Here is a 25,366-nt window from a genome sequence, read left to right on the forward strand (position 1 = left end):
CTGATCCTGTCTTTCCTCAGCTCCTTGGTTTCTCACTGCCCCCCGGCCCCCCTGATCCCGTCTTTCCTCGGCTCCTTGCCAGGTGTCTCACTGTCCTCCCTGCCCCTGATCCTGTCTTTCCTCAGCTCCCTGGTGTCTCAGTCTCCCCCTGGCCCCTGATCCTGTCTTTCCTCAGCTCCCTGGTGTCCCACTCTCCCCCTGCCCCTGATCCTGTCTTTCCTCAGCTCCCTGGTGTCTCAGTCTCCCCTGTCCTCCCTGATCCTGTCTTTCCTCAGCTCCCTGGTGTCCCACTCTCCTCCTGGCCCCCGATCCTGTCTTTCCTCAGCTCCCTGGTGTCTCACTCTCCTCCTGGCCCCCGATCCTGTCTTTCCTCAGCTCCCTGGTGTCTCACTCTCCTCCTGGCCCCCGATCCTGTCTTTCCTCAGCTCCCTGGTGTCTCACTCTCCCCCTGCCCCCTTGATCCTGTCTTTCCTCAGCTCCCTGGTGTCCCACTCTGCCCCTGGCCCCTGATCCTGTCTTTCCTCAGCTCCCTGCCTGTGTCTCACTCTCACCCTCGTCCCCTGCCCTTGTCTCGCCCATCTGGGTGCTCAGGGCCGGCTGCCTGCTGGGTCCCGGGGAAGCTTGGCGCTGTCTGCCAAGCCTCGATAAAGTGTGTTTATCTTCCCTGGCGCTGCTGCTCCTGGGCATCGGGCGGAAGCTGCAGACAATGGCGGCTGCAGAGGAGGCCGGATGGAGCCCGGGGAGAGCTCCTCGGACAGGCCGAAGCCCCTCTCCGTAGAGAGCCCCCAACCAGCTGTGTGGCAGCTGGGGAATGGCCCCCCAATCCGCCTAGCTCCTCCCTCCATCGCAGGCCATTGCATTCATTATTCTGTCCATTATATACCCCTCGCACACTCTCTCCTCTCACACTCTCTCCTATCACACTCTGTAGTATCACACTCTCTCCTCTCATGCTCTCTCCTCTCACACTCTCCCCTCCCACACTCTCTCCTCTCACTCTCTCTCCTACCACACTTTCTCCTCTCACACTCTGTAGTACCACACTCTCTCCTCTCATGCTCTCTCCTCTCACACTCTCCCCTCTCACACTCTCTCCTCTCACTCTCTCTCCTACCACACGTTCTCCTCTAACACTCTGTAGTATCACACTCTCACCTCGCACACTGTTTCCTCTCACGTTCTCTACTCTCACACTCTGTCCTATCACACTTTCTCCTCTCACACTCTGTAGTATCACACTCCTCCCACACTCTGCACTATCACACGTTCTCTTCTCACACTCTGTAGTACCACACTCTCTCCTCTCATGCTCTCTCCTCTCACACTCTCCCCTCTCGCACTCTCTCTGCTATCACACATTCTCCTCTCACACTCTGTAGTATCACACTCTCTCCTCGCACACTGTTTCCTCTCACGTTCTCCCGTCTCACACTCTCTCCTCTCACACTCTCTGAACTATCACATTTTCTGCTAGCATACTCTGTAGTACCACACTCTCTCCTCTCATGCTCGCTCCTCTCAAACTCTCCCCTCTCACACTCTCTCCTCTCACACTTCCCCTCTCTCATCTCACACTCTCTGTCCTATCACACGTTCTCATCTCACATTCTGTAGTATCACACTCCTCTCACACTCTCTCCCACTCACACTCTCCTCTCTAGCAACACTCTCTTCTCTCACTCTCTGTCCTATCACACTTTCTCAAACTATGTCTTATTACAGTCTTTCCCCACTGTCTGTCCTATCACACTTTTGCCTCTCACACTCTACTATCACACTCTCTTCTCTCACTCTCTGTCCTATCACACTGTCCCCACTCACACTCTCTAGGTGTCACACCCTCTCCTCTCGCACTCTCTTCTCACAGATTCTGTCCTATTACACCCTTGTCTAGTGCACTCTCCTCCCACCCACACTCTGTAGTATCACACTCTCCCCGCTCCCACTCTCTTCCCTTGCACACTCTCTTCTCTCACTCTCTGTCGGCACCCTGCACGCACCACCTAGATGGCCCTGACACGGTTGGTGAGTGTAGCATGCAGCGCGCGGATAAACTGAGGCCGACACAGTGGTATGCTGGTCTCACTCTAACTTTATTATAACTGAGGCCTCCTGCGTCCACCACATAACTTCCGCATCCTGCCCCCACCCTACTCCCGCCTCTATCATAACGAGGCAGCAAATTCGCAATGTGACACCCATTTCTTCAATGAGTCTTTTGGGTTTGAGCTTGGCCCTGGCTGGCCGCTCCTCTGGCAGTAGATCTGGACTCTGTGTCTAGGTTGGGGCTGTGTCCCACTTCTGTCCAGTCCTCATCAGACACTTCTCCGTCTCGCAGGTAAGGGCCTTGCAGCGCTCCGAGGGACCGCTCGCTCATCAGTGAGCACATCCCACGGCTCCTCATGCCCGTGGAAGTGGGACACGTTTCCTGTGGTTTCACATCCGTCATAGTCCTCAGGATCAAGGCACTTACCGTGTCTGCAGAATTTCAGCGTCCGTTTGGTGAATTTGCATTTGTCCTTATTAAAAGTCACCCTGGCAGCCTCTAGTGCCAAACATGTGCGGTGCCGCGTGTCGTCCTGTTCCTGAGTGGATTTGCCCCATTGCTCTAATCAAGGCAGTTTGGGATGTGTTTGATGACTTGATGGATCTCCTCTTGAAAGATTTCTGCTGCTGAGGATATTTCGAAACGTAGCCTGTTGTAGCGATATAGCCCCTTGTGTGTCACAAACGTGGTGATGTAGCGTGACTCCGGGGTGAGCTCCAGTTGGTGCTAGCCCTTGTTGATATCCAGCTTAGAGAATACAGTCATCCCGTTGAGAAGGGGAATCATGTCTGTGATTCTGTCGGCCTGGTCACGTTCCCGCTGTATGGCAGCATTAGGTCGGCGCATGTCCACACAAAGGCGAATGGACCCCTCTGCAGGCTTCTTCAGGACTGGTACAATCGAGGAAACCCACGGGGTGAGTCCTACCGTAGGTTCAATGATGTTGAGATCCAGTAGGTGCTGGATTTCATCTTCCACCTGTTTCTGGATATTGTTGGGCAGCTGGTTTGACTGTCGGATCAATGTGGAGGCGCACCTTCCAATTACGTAGCTTGCCAAGGCCTTTGAAGAGATTGGGAAATGCCTTGACGACATCAGCGTCTGGTGCCAGGTATTTGTGGGCCATCAAGTGGAACAGGATGGCGGTCCGAACACTCAGTATACATCCGCTGTTGGCTTCGGTAGAGAATACGTGCAGCTGGATGCGGGCAGTGTGTGAGTTGTGAGCGCAGGCTGTTGCAAACATCCCTTCACTCGTGTATTAGAACCGTGTGGGAATATGTCCACCGTGGACGGCTTCAGCCTGGGTGGATGCAGGAGTCGATTGTATGCTTCTTTGCTCATGAAGTTCAGTGTCATTCAAGAATTCAGTTGGGGTGTTGTTGACTTGTAGAACCAATGTGGGGCTGTGTTCCTTAGCGACCTTGTTTCCTAGCAGCCACACATATCTCCTCTTCCGCTGGTCATCAGGAGAGGGCGAGGATTCACTCCCGACTGGGCTCTCACCTCCACGTAACGTGCATTTCTCCTCGTCCTATAAGAGCCTCTTCTGTCAGGGGACCGGTAGGATCGTCGAGACTGCTACCTTTGGTGGTTTAGCAGGACTTCTCACAGGCAGAGGCACCTCCGGTGCAGTGCGGGGTGCACGTGGCCCCTTAAGCATAGCTGCCATCCCTAAAGGCGCAGGCTACTGTTTTGTAAGTAGCTCTACCGCCTACAGAGTTCAAAAGCATACCCTACCGCTCCCTTTTATCCTACGCACAATGGTCACCCAGAAGAGAAGGTGTCCTTCCTCTCATAGCCGAACGTCATGTCATCGGGTCAAAGGTCAGATGATGTCATTCCCTGTGATGTGAAGCTAAAAGCGATTTGTTAAGCTTGGAAAATGCCACCTCTTTTTAGGCAAAGAATGAGAGCCGGTGAGTGTGTACCGTGCGTGGACCTGCTAGATTGCTCGCCCAAGGACCTATGCGGCAAAACCCAGAAGTGGCGTCACAGTAAAGGCCATCCCAGGCCGTGCCGCCCGTCTCCCACCCTCAAGGGCATTAATGGAAGTTGCCATGGATCTGCCAGGAGGGGGAGCCCTTTGTGCTGTGCCTGGTATGAATGGTCACTATTGTTATATATGGACCAGCTCTGTAGTCTAGTGAACCCTTTTTTATATAAATAGCTTCATCTGGGAATCGAAGCTAGAGTCCCAAGTTTAGCAAATAAGGCAGAGTGAAGTTCATCAATGTGTCCAGGATCACACACTTTGGCTATGTAGTGACCCCAGTCTGGGATTTCGGCCCTTTACCAGAGCTCTTCTCTGCTTTAGTTCGTTTAGTTTTAGAGCAATACCTCGGAAAGTAGATGGATCACGTAATACATGTATGCAGAGCATAGTTACGGAAACACATGGATTAAAAGGAGTCCGATTATATTTCTCGTTTCCCCATCCTGAACGAATGATTACAAAGGCCCTATGCAAAGCAAAGGGAGTGTAAAGAAGTGTACTTTGGCTTTTTAAACTATGTGATCAAGACTTAAAAACAGACAGCGAAACAATGACCATGATAAGATCGGCTGCTTGTAGTCATTATTTCTCACAGCACCTCTTATTTCAGCCATCCAAAATTCTCCCTCTTGACAAGAGTCACCCCCAATAACTCCTTCCTTGCTGTATCCTCCACTTATCACTCTAGTGTCAATGCTCCGCTGAAACAAAGCGTGTGTTAGGACCGCCCCAGGGGAGCCGCTGTGCTGCTCCGCGCTTCAAATACAGCGCAAAAAAGGGTGGAGAGCACTGGGTAGTGTGTGAAGAGCATAGCGGGGACTAACCCCTGCAGAGACCCCCAAAACCCTCAATATTCATCACATGCTTTACCACCCAAATAAAGTGCACAGACACAATTCTTACATTGGAAGAAACATGATCACTTCATTGGCGTCAGCCTAGTGGGCGGTCCTAGCCTTACTCAGGCCACAAGTGTGCCTGGCCTGCAAACATCTCCCCGAATGGCCCTTCACCATTCCTGGGGTTCCACAAACCGGTGAGCCTGCACTTCAGTTTTTGCATCGTTCCGGGAGACAGTCACTTCCGGTCTCAGTTCTAGCGGGTACGCCCGCCTCTGGTGGTCCTACTGCCAGGCCAGTAGACTCCCGTATCCTTGTACGGATCGAAGAACCCTGGGCCACGGCAGGCAGTTGTTGAGGAGTCCCAACTGTCCCTAAGGGTGTCAGTGCCCATCGAACCCCATCCTGGTTTGTGCAGCCAGTGGGTAATGCTGCTACTCAGCTGGGAGCGCCCCTGTAACTCCGCCTGTGACAGAAAGAAACATATTTGAAACGCAGCACACACCCGTCTCTGCTGCTTCCTGGGGCCCAGAAAGCTCCCAGGCGTGTTCTCAAGGCCACCCCTCCCAGTCTGCACTTCAGAAGAGTCCTGGAAACAGCCAAAGCCTCGCGTGCTGTTTAGCAGCTGTTGCTAATTTGCAGATATCTTTTGGTTTGGCTGATAATGGCGACCAATGAAAAGAGCGGATTCCAACTTCCATTGCTCGCGCAAAAGGGCTTCTTGGCGAATCGCTGTCACGCACGTTCAAAATGTGAAGTCATAGCCATTCTAATGTTCCCAAAATGATGATTATTATTATAATTATTATTATTTTTGGTTTTTATTGAGCGTGGACCTGGCTTCGACAAGCAATGGAGCCGCGCTTCACAGAGGTAACAACAGAACAGATATACAGCAGGGGGGTGGGGGGGTGAGAAAACAGGGGCACAGAGGAGGGGTACAGCTGCACTGGGTGGCGGAGATGAGAGGGTTGACGTGATGGCCTAGGTGTTGAGGAGGAGCGACTCCTTGAAGACTTGGGGCCTGAGCCCTTCTCTGAATTGTAGGAGCTCGGGGCGAGTCTGATGCCATCGGGGAGGGGGTTCCATAGTCTTGGGGCGTAGGCAGAGAAGGCTTGTTTTCTGCTCTTTGCTTTTATACTAATGGCCAGGTGTGGGATCTGTGAAGAGATACCATGTTGCATGACCTGGCCTCGGGCCACGCCCTGCTCCCCTCCTCCCCACAGCTCCACCCACCAAGGAGGAGAGGCTCCCTGAGTATGTTCTTTCCATTTCCAGCACTGTTTTTACACTGACATTTATCACACTCTTTCCTCTCACACACTGCCCGACACCACTCTGTCTCTCACACTCGAGTATTATACACTGCCATCTGTCACACTAGTTCTCACACGCTGCCCTTTTGCACTCTTCCCTCTCCATAAGAGGCACTCTTCCAGCCAACGCCCTGTCCTCGACAGTCTCTGTCTATAGCGCCCACTCTGCCCATCCACACTCTGCCCTCTCACACTCTGGCCAGTCCCACTCTTCCCACTCAGGCCCTGCCAGTTACACCTGCCCCTCTCTATAGGACGGTGTCCCGCAGCCACAGTGGGCACTGCATCTTTACATGAACTCTTCATCCGGTCCCCAAGCACCCATGTGAGAGGCCATGATGCCCGGCCTATCTACCCTAGGGTGCCACGGAAGGGGGGGTAGGGTATCCATTCACTTGCTGCTCCTGCCCCCCACAGGTTCACCTGGCCTAGAGCACTGCACCCGAGGGCATAGCGGAGTGAGGAATGCACGCGTGATCAATGCATGTGTGATGCCAGTGTGACACAGGGCATCAATCAATGGGTCGCTGCAACTTAAACCTCACCCTCAAGCTACCACCAGACAGCGCCGCTTTCGAGGGGATCCCTGGAAAGTGGGGTGCAGGAACCTAAGCAAATTACGAAAAAAGCAACACGGTTAGGAGGGTGGGGGTGTTGTACAAAATGCTTCTCTGCTGTCACAACCCATGATAATTACACAACAGCTGGTAATCAAAGTATCGATAATCCCCAACACTGGGACCTGTGGATTGTAAGAGTCAGGGTAATCGTTTTGCGGTGGTGGTTGTGTTGGGTGAGGCCTGCTGTTTTGAACCTGATGGCCAGTCGGGAGCCTGGGAGGAGGGAGCACCACAACTCCGAAGTCATGGGCCAGGAGGAGGGGCTTCCTCTCTGGGAGTAGAGCCATCTGATACCAAGCCGTTTGAGCCAGTTGAGCCATCTGAGCCGGTTAAGCCGGTTGAGCCATTTGAGCCGGTTGAGCTGTTATCGCGATGTGCTGTTGCAGGATAGTTCCCTAACCATGATGGCATCTAGAGATTTTGCTGAGTGGGTGAGGTGAGGGTTGTACTTGTCCAAGAGCATTTTGTCCATCCACCTTCGAGTGGGTTCCAGCTTGGAGGTGTGGCCCCCGGAGTGTGAATTCGTTCTTGGCGGTTTTAAGCTTTCAATAGGCGCTTGTCATCCATCCATGAATGGTTTCAAGGCATGAGTGAAGGCGAGCAATGTCTTGTGGATCCTTCACCTTCTGGAACACTGCATAATATCTACGTACTGGTATACTGCTATGTTGCGGTTATCTAGGAAGGAGCCAGACGGTTCCATATAGAGCTGAAGGATGACCGTGGAGAGAATGGAACCCAGGAGGACTCCACAGGTGACATGTGGTGTTCGGACCTGAGGGAATTCCTCTGAACAGCCTGGTGTTGGCCAGGCAGGCAGGAAATGAACCATTTCAGGACAGTGTTAGATGAGTGCATCCTCTGGGCAAGGTGGGTGAGTAGTGTGTGGTGGTCGACCGAGTCCAACGCAGCAAAGAGGTTCAGGGTAAGGTTAGTGCACCCTCTGGACAAGGTGGGTGAGCAGTGTGTGCTGGTCGACCGGGTCCAACGCAGCAGAGAGGTTCAGGGTAAGGTTAGTGCACCCTCTGGGCAAGGTGGGTGAGCAGTGTGTGGTGGTCGACAGGGTCCAACGCAGCAGAGAGGTTCAGGGTAAGGTTAGTGCACCCTCTGGACAAGGTGGGTGAGCAGTGTGTGGTGGTCGACAGGGTCCAACGCAGCAAAGAGGTTCAGGGTAAGGTTAGTGCACCCTCTGGACAAGGTGGGTGAGCAGTGTGTGGTGGTCGGCAGGGTCCAACGCAGCAGAGAAGTTCAGGGTAAGGTTAGTGCACCCTCTGGACAAGGTGGGTGAGCAGTGTGTGCTGGTCGACCGGGTCCAACGCAGCAGAGAGGTTCAGGGTAAGGTTAGTGCACCCTCTGGGCAAGGTGGGTGAGCAGTGTGTGCTGGTCGACCGAGTCCAACGCAGCAGAGAGGTTCAGGGTAAGGTTAGTGCACCCTCTGGGCAAGGTGGGTGAGCAGTGTGTGGTGGTCGACCGAATCCAACGCAGCAGAGAGGTTCAGGGTAAGGTTAGTGCACCCTCTGGGCAAGGTGGGTGAGCAGTGTGTGGTGGTCGACAGGGTCCAACGCAGCAGAGAGGTTCAGGGTAAGGTTAGTGCACCCTCTGGACAAGGTGGGTGAGCAGTGTGTGGTGGTCGACAGGGTCCAACGCAGCAAAGAGGTTCAGGGTAAGGTTAGTGCACCCTCTGGACAAGGTGGGTGAGCAGTGTGTGGTGGTCGACAGGGTCCAACTCAGCAGAGAAGTTCAGGGTAAGGTTAGTGCACCCTCTGGACAAGGTGGGTGAGCAGTGTGTGCTGGTCGACCGAGTCCAACGCAGCAGAGAGGTTCAGGGTAAGGTTAGTGCACCCTCTGGACAAGGTGGGTGAGCAGTGTGTGCTGGTCGACCGAGTCCAACGCAGCAGAGAGGTTCAGGGTAAGGTTAGTGCACCCTCTGGACAAGGTGGGTGAGCAGTGTGTGCTGGTCGACCGGGTCCAACGCAGCAGAAAGGTTCAGGGTAAGGTTAGTGCACCCTCTGGACAAGGTGGGTGAGCAGTGTGTGCTGGTCGACCGGGTCCAACGCAGCAGAGAGGTTCAGGGTAAGGTTAGTGCACCCTCTGGGCAAGGTGGGTGAGCAGTGTGTTGTGGTCGACAGGGTCCAACGCAGCAGAGAGGTTCAGGGTGAGGTTAGTGCACCCTCTGGACAAGGTGGGTGAGCAGTGTGTGGTGGTCGACCGAGTCCAACGCAGCAGAGAGGTTCAGGGTAAGGTTAGTGCACCCTCTGGGCAAGGTGGGTGAGCAGTGTGTGGTGGTCGACAGGGTCCAACGCAGCAGAGAGGTTCAGGGTAAGGTTAGTGCACCCTCTGGACAAGGTGGGTGAGCAGTGTGTGGTGGTCGACAGGGTCCAACGCAGCAAAGAGGTTCAGGGTAAGGTTAGTGCACCCTCTGGACAAGGTGGGTGAGCAGTGTGTGGTGGTCGACAGGGTCCAACGCAGCAGAGAAGTTCAGGGTAAGGTTAGTGCACCCTCTGGACAAGGTGGGTGAGCAGTGTGTGGTGGTCGACAGGGTCCAACGCAGCAGAGAGGTTCAGGGTAAGGTTAGTGCACCCTCTGGACAAGGTGGGTGAGCAGTGTGTGCTGGTCGACCGAGTCCAACGCAGCAGAGAGGTTCAGGGTAAGGTTAGTGCACCCTCTGGACAAGGTGGGTGAGCAGTGTGTGGTGGTCGACAGGGTCCAACGCAGCAGAGAAGTTCAGGGTAAGGTTAGTGCACCCTCTGGACAAGGTGGGTGAGCAGTGTGTGGTGGTCGACAGGGTCCAACGCAGCAGAGAGGTTCAGGGTAAGGTTAGTGCACCCTCTGGACAAGGTGGGTGAGCAGTGTGTGCTGGTCGACCGAGTCCAACGCAGCAGAGAGGTTCAGGGTAAGGTTAGTGCACCCTCTGGACAAGGTGGGTGAGCAGTGTGTGGTGGTCGACAGGGTCCAACGCAGCAGAGAGGTTCAGGGTAAGGTTAGTGCACCCTCTGGACAAGGTGGGTGAGCAGTGTGTGCTGGTCGACCGAGTCCAACGCAGCAGAGAGGTTCAGGGTAAGGTTAGTGCACCCTCTGGACAAGGTGGGTGAGCAGTGTGTGCTGGTCGACCGAGTCCAACGCAGCAGAGAGGTTCAGGGTAAGGTTAGTGCACCCTCTGGGCAAGGTGGGTGAGCAGTGTGTGCTGGTCGACCGGGTCCAACGCAGCAGAGAGGTTCAGGGTAAGGTTAGTGCACCCTCTGGGCAAGGTGGGTGAGCAGTGTGTGGTGGTCGACAGTGTCCAACGCAGCAGAGAGGTTCAGGGTAAGGTTAGTGCACCTTCTGGGCAAGGTGGGTGAGCAGTGTGTGGTGGTCGACAGGGTCCAACGCAGCAGAGAGGTTCAGGGTAAGGTTAGTGCACCCTCTGGGCAAGGTGGGTGAGCAGTGTGTGGTGGTCGACAGGGTCCAACGCAGCAGAGAGGTTCAGGGTAAGGTTAGTGCACCCTCTGGGCAAGGTGGGTGAGCAGTGTGTGGTAGTCGACAGGGTCCAACGCAGCAGAGAGGTTCAGGGTAAGGTTAGTGCACCCTCTGGGCAAGGTGGGTGAGCAGTGTGTGCTGGTCGACCGAGTCCAACGCAGCAGAGAGGTTCAGGGTAAGGTTAGTGCACCCTCTGGACAAGGTGGGTGAGCAGTGTGTGCTGGTCGACCGAGTCCAACGCAGCAGAGAGGTTCAGGGTAAGGTTAGTGCACCCTCTGGGCAAGGTGGGTGAGCAGTGTGTGCTGGTCGACAGGGTCCAACGCAGCAGAGAGGTTCAGGGTAAGGTTAGTGCACCCTCTGGGCAAGGTGGGTGAGCAGTGTGTGCAACGCAGCAGAGAGGTTCAGGGGGATCGGCGGGCATGGTTCTACTTTGATGACAAATGAAGGGCATTGTGCAGGACCTGGGTGGCGTCTGTGTCGGTGCTGCACTTGGGGCGAAAGCCCGAAGCAGGCCGAGTTGCCTGGTTTATTGTGAGGTGTTGCTTCGCAGCTTCCTTGCCCGTGACTTTGCTGAGGAACTGGGGACCCGGGACCCACCTCCCCCCCCCTGCTGCTTGCCAGGCAGGGGCGTTGCTAGGGGGGGGGCTAAGGGGGCTATAGCCCCTGATCTTTTGGTTGTAGCCCCGGATAGAATCTCAGGAGCTACAGCCAAAAGGCTAGCTAGCCCCCAGTCCCAACAGTTCCAACATCAGCATAGCCCCGGGTCTTTTCCAGACCTAGCAACTCCCCTGTTGCCAGGTCATCCGGGCCGAGGGGGGCGGCTTTTTCAGCATCGGCCATACATGCCAGGGGGCTCTTCCACCTGAGGGGGGCATTGAGCATCCCGAGAAGAGAAGCAAGGGGAGGAACGGGAGGGTGCCAGCGGCGTAAGACGTCATATTTAAGGAATGCGGGCATGTACTCGAGGTCGTGGGGGGAGAAAATGCTGTCCATGGGGCAGGGGGTGTAGGGAAGGGGGGGGGGCGCTGATTAGGAGCCTGATGGCTTTGACCTTGTTGATGAAGAACCTATGGACATCCTGACACTTCTCCCAGAATTCCTGTACCGCTGGGTCTGGTGTGGGGTTCACACAGTGTTTGACTGGTGTGAAAAGGGCTTTGAGGAAGTGTAGGGAGCAGTGACGACCATTAGGTAGAAAAAAGCTGAAAACCAAAATGATGACCTGAGCCCCATGAAAGGGATGGGTTGGGCCGAGTGGGATTGGCGATGTTTCCAGTGGGTGATGTGTGGAAGGGTGGTGAGGAGGAGGATGGGGGGCACAGGGGTACCGGTCACAGATGGGACAGGCGAGGAAGCCTGGCCCTCATGGCGGGGGCATGAGGGGTGCACCAGCAGGTGGCAGTCAGCCATATCAAGCAAGGCCACTCACTCACGCGGTGGCAGGTCGTGGTCCTGCCAGGCGCGAGAGCTGGGGGGGTGGGGGGGCGAGCAGAGTGTGAGGGGCTTGGCCCAATGGATGGGGAGTCCTCTCTTTGCTTTGGGTGGGCGGTCTCTGTGATCATCTCCTGTGCACTCTACTGTCCCCCCGGACCCACTGACCCCCCTGTGTCTCTCTGTCTCTCCATTGCAGGTCCTTTGGGGGCCCACAGATGTGACCTGAAGCCCATTGGGAAAGCCCCCCACATGGATGTGATCTACACGCACAGTGATACGCTGAGGGGGTGCGTGAGCCGCGTGAAAGAAGGCAGCACCAAGGAGGTGCACGTGCTGAACGTGAGGCAGACCCAAGAGCTGGTAAGTGATCAGGCGCCCCCCGAACCCTCCAAAGCACAGCCCAGCAGGGGTCCAGGGATGCTCCCTCACCAGAGCCCAGTGCTGGGAGGCAGTGAGTGAGGCTCCCCGATTACAGCCCAGCAGATGGTCGGAGTGAGACTCAGGTTCTACAAGGGAGGGTCCAAGTCATAGTCCAGCAGAAGGTGACTTTGCCCACCCACCATCAGTGGGGGCCAGGGGGAGGGGTACACTCCGGTGAACCCGTGTCCCCAACGCAAGGCCCTTTAAGACGAGGCAGCAATACTTTGAGATGGATGGGGTGCAGAATATACTCAAACATCAATAATCAGACTGACTCTGGAAGTTGGCAAAATGCGTCTGTTTTATTTGCAATTGTCTAAAACAGGGAGTACAATGAACATCAACGGATGTGCGCTCGATGTTCTCACTCAGCTAGTTTCATAAAACATGCAGCTTATATAGTAAAAACTCATCTTCACTGACGTCAATCTACGTGGAAACTAGAAATACCTACTTGGGAAAGTGACGGCTTAGAGGGAGCATCTAGGTATACGTTCCATACTTGACAGGGAAAATGATTGGGTCTCTAACATCAGGTGGGCAACTAAGCCCTCCTCTAGTGCAAGTCACTAGGATTGTCAACAAATACACAACGTCCGTTTGGTTATACAAACTATAGGGCTCTCTATTACGTGGCCCTCTATAATTGGCTGGCACTCTCGTACCCCTCTGTACTATGCCACACACGCTAGCAGCATGCAGGCTGGCACCCAGCTGGTGAGCTGCTCTTGACCAGAGCTTTGCCCCTAATTAGCCTGACATCTATCATCACTCTTGCCATCTGCCAGTCAAGTAGTCTTTGAACATTGGCCTTGTGGATGTTCTCTGTGACTGGGAATAAAAGGGAGTAGAGGCACACTTGGTCTCTTGGTTTCGATGTAGCTTAACCCAGTATCTATTTTCATCCGACCATGTGACTAGAGACCATGTTTCAGAACTTTTCTGTATTTGAAATACTAATAAATGATGAACTTCTGACGACTTCAATGTTCTTACTCCTCTCCTCAAACAGGAGTTTGTTCTTTTCACACGTTTTGTAGCTACTGCATGGACATCCAAGCTCACTGTGGCCTTGACTTCTAGGTGCTGGGCCAGCCAAGCCTTTCTTGAATTCACCTCCGTGATTTAGCTGTTTTCCAACTGTGCCCCACTGAAAAAGCCTTTCTATTCACTTGGCCCAGACTCTGCTAACGTGCCTTTGTGGTCATCCATAGTCCATACGTTCCTATGCATATACGTTGGCGCATCGCCGCAATCTATTCACTACGTATAGCCAGCCTTTAAGAATACTTTGTCTGCTTGCGTTACTGCATCTGTACAATTATAAAATGACTTGGTATCTTCTTCATCGTTTCTGTAGCATCTTCATCTCGAGCCCGAAATGGTGCTCATCTTTGCCACCTCCTCCTGAGATCTTCATAGAGTGTTTACGTTCTTCAGCCTCTGTTCTGGCTGGGTCGGCTCTGTGTTTCATGACGTCACTGATCTTCTCTTTTGCTCAGTTTTCACACTTCCTCTGGGATTTCATTCAAATGGCCGTCATATGGTCGTGACTGCATTGATGGCTTCCTCAATGGGAACCTTCCTTCCATGATTCTTTGCGCTACAGGCATTTACACGGGCACTGCACGTGTCTCAATCTCTAGCTCCTAGCATGTAGGCAGCACGGGGGAGGAGCTTTGGGTGGGGCTACTTGGCTCCGTCTCGACACCCAGGGTCTTCTGCCACAGTGAGCACGAGGCCCCTGAGGGTCACTGGTCACAGTCCAGCAAAGGTGCCGAGGATATCCCTGGCCAGCAGGGTGGTTCGGGGGAGGTGGGGGTGCATGCCGAGAAGCCATGGGTCTCCCTGGCCTTGCCCAGCTCAGCGGGCGGGGGGGCATAGTTTTCACCATAACCCAGCAAAGGAAGGTACTTGGGCATTGCTTACCCACCTGAGCTGAGCCTGGCAGGGGGTCTGGCTGGCATCTCACACCCGCATCGCTGAGCCAAGTAGACTTCCCACATGAGCTTTCGCCATGGACATGGCAGCATGGCACAGTGGGCATCCGGTGACATGGCAAAGCAGAAGATTCTAGAAAGAAACTGAGAAGGGACCTATTGAAAGACCCCATGCCAGGCCTCTATAACAGCTGCTACCAGCACTCCTAACCCCGCTCCCTAGCCCGCAACCACCTGCCCACCCGGCTATTCCCCTCTCAGCTTCTTGCACACGAGGGACCTGATTGAAGACACTTTTCGCCAGTGCAAGTACAGTATTAGCACCAGCGTAAAACACTGCCTTAGTGCAAAAAGCGCATTCTTTCAATGCATTTTTGCAACTGTGCAAAGTATGACCAACTGCTGCCGTTTCCTGTGAGGATCAGAGAAGACATTGGCCTGTTGCTCACATGCATGTAAAAGAGTGTGCTTTTGCTCTCTGGCAGTCTCTGCCCTCCTGATTATACTGAGCAATACTGCACGTGCACCAATGCATCATTTCGGGAGTAAAGATCAGGTGGCATAGTATTCTCCCCCCTCACCACCCCCACGCAAAGAGAGGGTGGTCCTGCACGGAGGCCTGGGGCAGGATGATGAGGAAGCGGGTGACAAAGGGCAGCATCATGCAAGGAGGCTAAAGGAATCCAGAGGCAGCTCCATAAGGAGGCGGGGACAGTAATCCAGCATAATGAAGGTCCATAAGGAGGCGGGGCAGTAATCCAGCATAATGAAGGTCCATAAGGAGGCAGGGGCAATAATCCAGCATAATGAAGGTCCATAAGGAGGCGGGGCAGTAATCCAGAACAATGAAGGCTCCATAAAGAGGCGGGGCAGTAATCCAGCATAGTGAAGGGCCATAAAGAGGCAGGGGCAATAATCCAGCATAATGAAGGTCCATAAGGAGGCGGGCAGTAATCCAGAACAATGAAGGCTCCATAAGGAGACGGGGCAGTAATCCAGCATAGTGAAGGGCCATAAGGAGGCAGGGGCAATAATCCAGCATAATGAAGGCCCATAAGGAGGTGGGCAGTAATCCATCATAATGAAGGGCCATAAAGAGGCAGGGCATTAATGCAGCATAATGAAGGCCCATAAGGAGGCAGGGGCAGTAATCCATCATAATGAAGGGCCATAAAGAGGCCGGGGCAGTAATCCAGCATAATGAAGGCCCAGAAGGAGGCGGGGCAGTAATCCATCATAATGAAGGGCCATAAAGAGGCGGGGGCAGTAATCCAGCATAATGAAGGTCCATAAGGAGGCAGGGCAGTAATCCAGAACAATGAAGGCTCCATAAGGAGACGGGGCAGTAATCCAGAACAATGAAGGCTCCATAAAGAGGCGGGGCAGTAATCCAGCATAGTGAAGGGCCATAAGGAGGCAGGGGCAATAATCCAGCATAATGAAGGTCCATAAGGAGGCGGGGCAGTAATCCAGAACAATGAAGGCTCCATAAGGAGACGGGGCAGTAATCCATAACAATGAAGGCTCCATAAAGAGGCGGGGCAGTAATCCAGCATAGTGAAGGGCCATAAGGAGGCAGGGGCAATAATCCAGCATAATGAAGGTCCATAAGGAGGTGGGGCAGTAATCCAGAACAATGAAGGCTCCATAAAGAGACGGGACAGTAATCCAGAACAATGAAGGCTCCATAAGGAGACGGGCAGTAATCCAGAACAATGAAGGCTCCATAAAGAGGCGGGGCAGTAATCCAGCATAATGAAGGTCCATAAGGAGGCAGGGGCAATAATCCAGCATAATGAAGGTCCATAAGGAGGCGGGGCAGTAATCCAGAACAATGAAGGCTCCATAAAGAGGCGGGGCAGTAATCCAGCATAGTGAAGGGCCATAAAGAGGCAGGGGCAATAATCCAGCATAATGAAGGTCCATAAGGAGGCGGGCAGTAATCCAGAACAATGAAGGCTCCATAAGGAGACGGGGCAGTAATCCAGCATAGTGAAGGGCCATAAGGAGGCGTGGGCAATAATCCAGCATAATGAAGGCCCATAAGGAGGTGGGCAGTAATCCATCATAATGAAGGGCCATAAAGAGGCAGGGCAGCAATGCAGCATAATGAAGGCCCATAAGGAGGCAGGGGCAGTAATCCATCATAATGAAGGGCCATAAAGAGGCCGGGGCAGTAATCCAGCATAATGAAGGCCCAGAAGGAGGCGGGGCAGTAATCCATCATAATGAAGGGCCATAAAGAGGCGGGGGCAGTAATCCAGCATAATGAAGGTCCATAAGGAGGCAGGGCAGTAATCCAGAACAATGAAGGCTCCATAAGGAGACGGGGCAGTAATCCAGAACAATGAAGGCTCCATAAAGAGGCGGGGCAGTAATCCAGCATAGTGAAGGGCCATAAGGAGGCAGGGGCAATAATCCAGCATAATGAAGGTCCATAAGGAGGCGGGGCAGTAATCCAGAACAATGAAGGCTCCATAAGGAGACGGGGCAGTAATCCATAACAATGAAGGCTCCATAAAGAGGCGGGGCAGTAATCCAGCATAGTGAAGGGCCATAAGGAGGCAGGGGCAATAATCCAGCATAATGAAGGTCCATAAGGAGGTGGGGCAGTAATCCAGAACAATGAAGGCTCCATAAAGAGACGGGACAGTAATCCAGAACAATGAAGGCTCCATAAGGAGACGGGCAGTAATCCAGAACAATGAAGGCTCCATAAAGAGGCGGGGCAGTAATACAGCATAGTGAAGGGCCATAAGGAGGCAGGGGCAATAATCCAGCATAATGAAGGTCCATAAGGAGGCGGGGCAGTAATCCAGAACAATGAAGTCTCCATAAGGAGACGGGGCAGTAATCCAGAACAATGAAGGCTCCATAAAGAGGCAGGGCAGTAATCCAGCATAGTGAAGGGCCATAAGGAGGCGGGGGCAATAATCCATCATAATGAAGGCCCATAAGGAGGTGGGCAGTGATCCAGAATAATGAAGGGCCATAAGGAGGTGGGGTCAGTAATCAAGCATAATGAAGGTCCATAAGGAGGCAGGGGCAGTAATCCAGCATATTGAAGGGCCATAAGGAGGCGGGGCAGTAATCCAGCATAGTGAAGAGCCATAAGGAGGCTGGGGCAGTAATCCAGAACAATGAAGGTCCAGTAGGAGGCAGGGGCAGTAATCCAGCATAGTGAAGGACCAAAAGGCGGCAGGGGCAGTAATCCTGCAAATTGAAGGCCCATAAGGAGGTGGGGCAGTAATCCATCATAAGGAAAGTCCATAAGGAGGCGGGGGCAGTAATCCAGCATAATAAAGGTCCAGAAGGAGGTGGAGGCAGTAACCCAGCCCAATGAAGGTCCATAAAGAGGTAGGGGCAGTAATCCAGCCGTATGAAGTCCAAATAAGGAGGCTTGGGCAGTAATCCAGCATAATGAAGGTCAATAAAGAGGCTTGGCAGTAATCCAGCATAATGAAGGTCCATAAAGAGGTAGGGGCAGTAATCCAGCCTTATGAAGTCCCAATAAGGAGGCTGGGGCAGTAATCCAGCATAATGAAGGTCCATAAAGTGGCAGGGCCAGTAATCCAGTATAATGATGGTCCAAAAGGAGGCTGGGGGGCAGTAATCCATCATACTGAAGGTCCATAAGGAGGCGTGGCAGTAATCCAGCATAATAATGGTCCATAAAGAGACGGGGCAGTTATCCTGCCTAATGACGGTCCATAAGGAAGCAGGGGGCAGTAATCCAGCATAATGAAGGTCCAGAAGGAGGCGGAGCAGTAATCCAACCTAATGAAGGTCCATAAAGAGGCGGGGGCAGTAATCCAGCATAATGAAGGTCCATAAGGAGGCGGGGCAGTAATCCAGAACAATGAAGGCTCCATAAGGAGACGGGGCAGTAATCCAGAACAATGAAGGCTCCATAAAGAGGCGGGGCAGTAATCCAGCATAGTGAAGGGCCATAAGGAGGCAGGGGCAGTAATCCAGCATAATGAAGGTCCAGAAGGAGGCGGGGCAGTAATCCAGCATAATGAAGGTCCAGAAGGAGGTGGAGCAGTAATCCAGCATAATGAAGGTCCATAGGAGGCGGGGCAATAATCCAGCATAATGAAGGTCCAGAAGGAGGCGGGGCAGTAATCCTGCCTAATGACGGTCCATAAAGAGGCAGGGCAGTAATCCATCATAAGGAAGGTCCAGAAGGAGGCGGGGCAGTAATCCAGCATAATGAAGGTCCAGAAGGAGGCGGGGCAGTAATCCTGCCTAATGACGGTCCATAAAGAGGCAGGGCAGTAATCCATCATAAGGAAGGTCCAGAAGGAGGCGGGGCAATAATCCAGCATAATGAAGGTCCATAAGGAGGCGGGGCAGTAATCCAGCATAATGAAGGTCCATAAGGAGGCAGGGCAGTAATGCAGCATAATGAAGGTCCAGAAGGAGGCGGGGCAGTAATCCAGCATAATGAAGGTCCAGAAGGAGGCGGGCAGTAATCCAGCATAATGAAGGTCCAGAAGGAGGCGGGGCAGTAATCCAGCATAATGAAGGTCCAGAAGGAGGCGGGGCAGTAATCCAGCATAATGAAGGTCCAGAAGGAGGCAGGGGCAGTAATCCAGCATAATGAAGGTCTTTACAGAGGCAGGGGCAGTAATCCAGCATAAGGAAGGTCCAGAAGGAGGCGAGGCAGTATTCCAGTATAATGAAGGTCTATAAGGAGGCAGGGGCAGTAATCCAGCATAATAAAGGTCTATAAAGAAGCTGGGGCAGTAATCCAGTAAAAACAGTTGTACAGAATTATCGGATAAACGCTAAAAATACAAAATTATTTTGTACAAAATTACAAAAATATATACATTTTCAAAATAGCAAAATTACATAAAATGCAAGTGCAAAAGCTCAGATTCACTTTCCATTATTATAAAAAGAAATTCATGTGTACAACAATATTAGCTAAAACAGAACCCTGCATTTACAAGTTCCTCTAAATGCCTTCTTCTTTAACAGCCTCTGGGAGCAAGTCTTTGCCGCAAGTCTCTCTGCATTTCATCTTTTAGTAAAAATATAAACAGAGAAGGTGCCTCTGGCATCCTGCATTCAGTCTGTAAAATGCAGTTCACGACGTTGGCGTAACTATGACATTCTAGCAACCATTATTTCAATTCCAAAACACAAGCGGCCTGTTGGCTTTGCAGACACTTGTTCCGTCTACTTTACAGACTCCGAACCACCTGCAAAGGGTTGTATTGGGACGTGTGACCCTAAGGTAGGATTCTGGCACCTTTGGCTCGCCAGATGTGTCGCACTACAATTCCCATGATGCTTCAGCGTCTTGCATGCTGGCTGGGGCTGATGGAGTTGACGTCCAAAACATCTGGAGAGCTAAATGGTGCAGCCCCCTGCTGTAAGGGCACTAGGCCCCATCTTTTCTAGCTAGGCAAGGGCGTTTAAGGCGTGGAGTCTTATGACTAGATGGCTGTGGGTCATGTTTTCTCTCCTTTCCCCTAACAGCTCGCATCTCTAAATCCGGTTCTTGCTTAGCTTGCGCCTTCCTCGCTTACTTTGCTACACTGCAGTGCTCTAAAGCTGCTCTAGCTGTCTTTAAAAGTAAACTGTCCCTGCTCTGCAGCCAAAGCACCCCAAAAGTCAATGAGCATGTAACAACAGTGTATGTTTATTGTGTTACTTAACTGCGGTTTTTAACTGCTAAGCGGCCTAAATAAATAACTGTATTCGTACACACTCTTCCTAACTTGTGTTATTAAGAGGTCTGTGTGTGTGCTTAGCTGAACACTTCACCACTTCCACGCCCTCCCAAGTCTAAGCCTTGCTGTTCAGCCGCGCTACCCAGATAGAGTGTGGTTCGACATCAGCATCTTTCTCTGTTCACCAGAATAGGGAGGCCTCTCAAAACCTGTCCACAGGTTCGATTCTGAAAACCCACCTTAACAGCGTGCAACAAATACTAGGAGGAGTTTTTCCACAGGGATGTAGTCATATGGACACAAGGCATCATGCTATCATCTCTTCTAAGTCCCCCCGCAGCAATACCCCAAAACCAAAATAATGGTGGAGAGCAGAAGAAACGCAAAACGCCCAATCTTATTCTTTCCATGCTTGGTAAGGTTCTTTAACGACTGGGAGGAAGACTGCTCGATATGATGGGAGCAAGAAATGGCCAACAACTGGAGATGGCGCAAGGAAGAAGATGGCGGAAGGAGAAATGTAGTGGAAGGAGTGAGGATGTTGGAGAGAGGAAAATGATGGAGAAGAGGAAGGTGGAGGAGAAAGGAAGATGGCAGAGAGAAGAAGACGCTGGAGAGAGGAAGATGGAGGGGAGAGAAGAAGACAGCGGAGAGAGGAAAATGATGGAGAAGAAGATGGAGCAGGGAAGAGGACAGTGGAGAGAGAAGTAGACGGTGGAAAGAGGAAGATGGAGGAGAGAGAAGAAGACAGTGGAGAGGGGCAGATGGATGAGAGAGGAAGATGACAGAGAGAAGAAGACGGTGGAAAGAGGAAGATGGAGGAGAGAGAAGAAGACAGCGAAGAGAGGAAAATGATGGAGAAGAAGATGGAGCAGAGAAGAGGACAATGGAGAGAGAAAGACGGTGGAAAGAGGAAGATGGAGGGGAGAGAAGAAGACAGTGGAGAGGGGCAGATGGATGAGAGAGGAAGATGACAGAGAGAAGAAGACGCTGGAGAGAGGAAGATGGAGGGGAGAGAAGAAGACAGCGAAGAGAGGAAAATGATGGAGAAGAAGATGGAGCAGAGAAGAGGACAGTGGAGAGAGAAAGACGGTGGAAAGAGGAAGATGGAGGGGAGAGAAGAAGACAGTGGAGAGGGGCAGATGGATGAGAGAGGAAGATGACAGAGAGAAGAAGACGGTGGAAAGAGGAAGATGGAGGAGAGAGAAGAAGACAGCGAAGAGAGGAAAATGATGGAGAATAAGATAGAGCAGAGAAGAGGACAGTGGAGAGAGAAAGACGGTGGAAAGAGGAAGATGGAGGGGAGAGAAGAAGACAGTGGAGAGGGGCAGATGGATGAGAGAGGAAGATGACAGAGAGAAGAAGACGGTGGAAAGAGGAAGATGGAGGAGAGAGAAGAAGACAGCGAAGAGAGGAAAATGATGGAGAAGAAGATGGAGCAGAGAAGAGGACAGTGGAGAGAGAAAGACGGTGGAAAGAGGAAGATGGAGGAGAGAAGAAGACAGTGGAGAGGGGCAGATGGATGAGAGAGGAAGATGACAGAGAGAAGAAGACGGTGGAAAGAGGAAGATGGAGGAGAGAGAAGAAGACAGCGAAGAGAGGAAAATGATGGAGAAGAAGAAGACAGTAGAGAGGGGCAGATGGATGAGAGAGGAAGATGGCAGCGAGAAGTAGGTCGAGGAGAGGGAGTATTCAGGGGAGAGGAAGATGATGGAGAGAAGGAAATGATGGAGAGAAGAAGATAGAGAAGAAAGGAAGATGGCAGCGAGAAGAAGACAGTGGAGAGAGGAAGATGGCGGAGAGAAGAAGCTGCACTTTCCTGTCGTGAAGGATTTTGCCCCGCGTCCTGCAGACACCCTCTGAGAGCTCAGTGCAGCAGAGCGCCCCCCCACCCCTCCCCACTGCCCCCGCCGCATCTTAACGTGTTGCTGCTGTGTGTTCACAGAGCATGACATTGGGAGCCACTAGGCACCGCAAGGAGGGGCCTGTATTCCTGAGCACATGGGAATGGGGTGATGAGAACAGCTCCAGCCGCACTCTTGATCTCATCCTGTTTCTAGGGCAGTTTATATAGTTTATGGTTCGTGTAATGTGTGATGTTGTGTGTGCTCTTTTCAAGGCATTTCTATAACCAAGGCCTTGATAAATATGCATGGGAAGATGTGTGCTCATCAGCACCCCTGATAGGCTGCCCAGTCACTCCCTGGGAGGCAGCACCTCTGGGAGGTTATCTTTCTGTTTTTAATAAAGAGATTTATTCGTAGTCATAATAATAGAAATATTATCATGAATAGTACATTACATCGCAACATTGTACTTTTGTTAAAAATGCTCAATACATCTTTCCTTCAAACAAAATACTCTCACAATCCAAATTAAAAGGAAGAAAGCATAATTTTAATTTCAAAATATTCCAGCAGTTTTATACAACAAACTGTATCAAGAAACAGTATGCATGAATTAACTGAGAAAACCATGTATTATTACATCGGAGCAATAGAACATCAACATACATACTCTCATATCCACCAGACGTTTCAGGACCCTCAGCCCCTTCATCAGGTGGGATTGTTATCTTTTTCAATTATCTAATAAAAATAGAAAGAGATTGTAATCAAATTACAAATCCATACTCCATTCTGCGCAGAGCCTCTGGTGGTCTAAGCACTAACCTGTCTGTTCTTCAACTCAGGAACTAACCACCAAAAAACGATATCATCTTATATAATCAAAATGTCTGTCGTCGGGACACCCATGCCAACAACTAACCTTTCTCCTTTCTGAGCCCTTCCAATAGCCAAGTCTGAAAAGCAAGACGCCACCATTTCCAGATGTGACTTCTGACTGTCTATCATCTAATTATCGACCCACTAAAATATTATGTGAACATACATGTAGATCTCTCGATCCACTAAAATATAATGTGAACATACATGTGCAAGGACAGACTTCCATCCTGCATCACCCTTGCGCACTGAATGAGAGTCGTCACGTGACTGCCGCTTTGAAGTCCCATCCCGCTAATCAAACACCCACAGGATTCAGTATGCTACCAATGTAGCATCCGCGGCCATCTTACAATGAGACAACACCAGAATAATCCCAGATAACACCCAAATGCCGGGATTATTCGCACCATATCTCCCATATGGAATTCCAATAATGACCTCAGTCCAGGGGCACGATTTCCAAATAAAGTATACTGCCACCCACAGCCCTACCTACTAGTTACTGAACTCACTCATTCATCAAGACTCCTCTCCCTGTAGTTCCATGATAATGAACTCATGATATCGCTGTCCGCCATCTTGGATTGGTTTAAGATAACGTTTCAGGTTGTATCCAATATGATTTACGAACAACCCTTAAACATTAGTAGCCTTTTACTTTATGTGTACTAGAATCCCCATGTGTTGCTGATGTCTATTTACTTACGATATCATGTAAGGTAAAACATTCATAGCAATGAAAGTACATGCAAATATTTTAACCTATTTTACCCATATTCCCTTTATGGGATGTCAGAGAAAAGTGGGGGCCACAGCATGGTAATGTTTACTAGTTAAATTACATGAGTAAATATCCTTCACAAGAAACAAGTCAAATCAAATTCAAGATTCATACCTCAAGGCGCTCTATCCAGAATATTTCTTTCTGTCGAAGCAAGGTGTTCAAATCGCCACCGCGCTTGGACATCTCCCTTGTTTAGGGTGACAAATTGCATCTGTGCTATCGTGTGATGTGCTGTCTCAAAGTGTGGCGCCACTGGCGAATGCCATTGACATGTATGAGCATTAGACGTATGTTCCGTCCACCTCCATTTAACCTTTCTTGTAGTGAGTACCACATGAAACATGCCAGGAGGGCATCTGATACCGTAAATGACATTAGAAGAATCACATGTGCTTGTATGCCGTAATTCAATCTTTTTACCAGTGTAAGGGTGACTAATATGATCACATTGTGACAATGCTGGCAATTATTGCATGTCAATATTCCTTTAAAATGTGTTCCATGTGGTTTGTCTTCACTGTATTCAGGCGCAATGAGCTAGTCTCTAACTGACTCGCTCTTCCTATGTGCAAAGGAAGGCGCCTCTGTTTCTTGTGATGATCCTCCTGCTCTTCCGGCTCTCTTGTGAACAGGTCGTGCAATGTCTGCACAGGATTCAAGGGCACATCTCTTGTCACTGATCTTGTTTTCACTTTAGCTGCTGATGTAGTTTCTGTAGCGTAACCTCTTTCTAAGAATTGTATTGGTAATGCTGCTGATTTTGTAACAAATTCATGGTCTTCCAATATGATCCTCTTATGATATGATATGAGTGATTATTTATAACGCGCTTAATACCCAGAGGTTTCTAAGCGCGGACCCGGGGATTGAACCCGTGTTGCTCCGCGTTGTCTTGCTTCCAAGGCGAGCACGTTGCCGCTGAGCTATCCTCCCTTTCCTCTTATACTGTAGAAATTGATTGTATGGGATGAAAAGCCAACAAAAAGCTATTCCTGTATGTTGATTTGTTGTAAATCGTAGTTTCTAATTTACCGGCTTTCACAGCCAGAAACTGAATTGTATTTGTACTGTACTGAGCTGTAAATTGGATTCTTGGTGCCAACTGATTCATAAACTCAAGGAATTGTTTCAAGTCATCAAGTGTGCCTCTCCAAATGCCGAAACTATCATCATTAAGCCAGTATAAGCATCTCAAATGATTCTTACATCTACTATCGCCCTAAAGAAACTCCTCTTAAAGGTAGGCCATGTATGTGTTAGCATAACTGGGGCCATTGCTGCACCCATTGATGTTTCTAACATTTGATTGTTTTCAAATCTGAAAACATTATTTGACAGAACTAATTTCAATAGACCTAACACCGATATTTAATTTGCTGTGCAGTTTTCTGTAGATAAAAGGAGCCACTCCATTGCTTCTAGACCAGCCATGTGTGTTATGTTCAGGTACAGACTACAGACATCCATTGTAAAGAGTTTATTGTGTTCCCCATCAAATTCAATCTCTTTGATTTTTAACAAAAAATCAGTTGTGTGTTTTATATGTTCTTGCTGATTGAATCAACGGTTGAATGACTTTGTCAACATAATGTGCCCATCGTTGCAATAAGCGGCCTGTAGCAGCTATGATTGATCTTGCGGGAGGATCATTCAAATTCTTAAGAATCTTTGGTAAAATATAAAGCACTGATATCAATGGATGTGACTTGGTAAGAAAAGATTTCGTTTTTTGACTAATCCATTCATTTTGCTCTGCCTCGCCCAGCAGCGTTTTGATAATACTTCCATATGCGTTTCCTGGTCAGGAAGCTGCCTCTCAACCTCTGGTCTATATTTCTCTCGGTCCATAATAACCAAGGCCCCTCCATTGTCTGCAGGATTCGAGATAATCTCTGGGTTGTTCCACAATTGCATCACTGCTTCCTGTTCATGTCTGGTAAAATTCCCTGGTCTCCTCGTCCTGAATGATAGTTTACCCGTTTCAGTAAGAACCTTTTTCTGAAATCCTTCTAGTATTTGTTGTTGAATTGGAGGAAAAAAGAAACTTTTCAGAAACATCTCTAGATATTCTGGTGTTACCGCAGGTTCTGACCAATCAGTA

The 25,366-nt window shown here is 50.8% G+C and overlaps 1 protein-coding gene across 1 annotated transcript in view; it reads left to right on the top strand.

The window, feature by feature from the left end:
- ENG (endoglin) overlaps nucleotides 1-25,366 on the top strand; it is a 286,341-nt gene that overhangs the window by 46,989 nt on the left and 213,986 nt on the right. Inside the window, exon 2 of the mRNA XM_069609121.1 lies at nucleotides 11,905-12,068. Coding sequence (XP_069465222.1) covers nucleotides 11,905-12,068 — 164 coding nt within the window. The remainder of the gene's footprint in view (nucleotides 1-11,904; nucleotides 12,069-25,366) is intronic.

This window comes from Ambystoma mexicanum, chromosome 8 (genome assembly GCF_040938575.1).
Source record: "Ambystoma mexicanum isolate Mex_15411 chromosome 8, UKY_AmexF1_1, whole genome shotgun sequence".
In the NCBI taxonomy this organism is placed as follows: Eukaryota; Metazoa; Chordata; class Amphibia; order Caudata; family Ambystomatidae; genus Ambystoma; species Ambystoma mexicanum.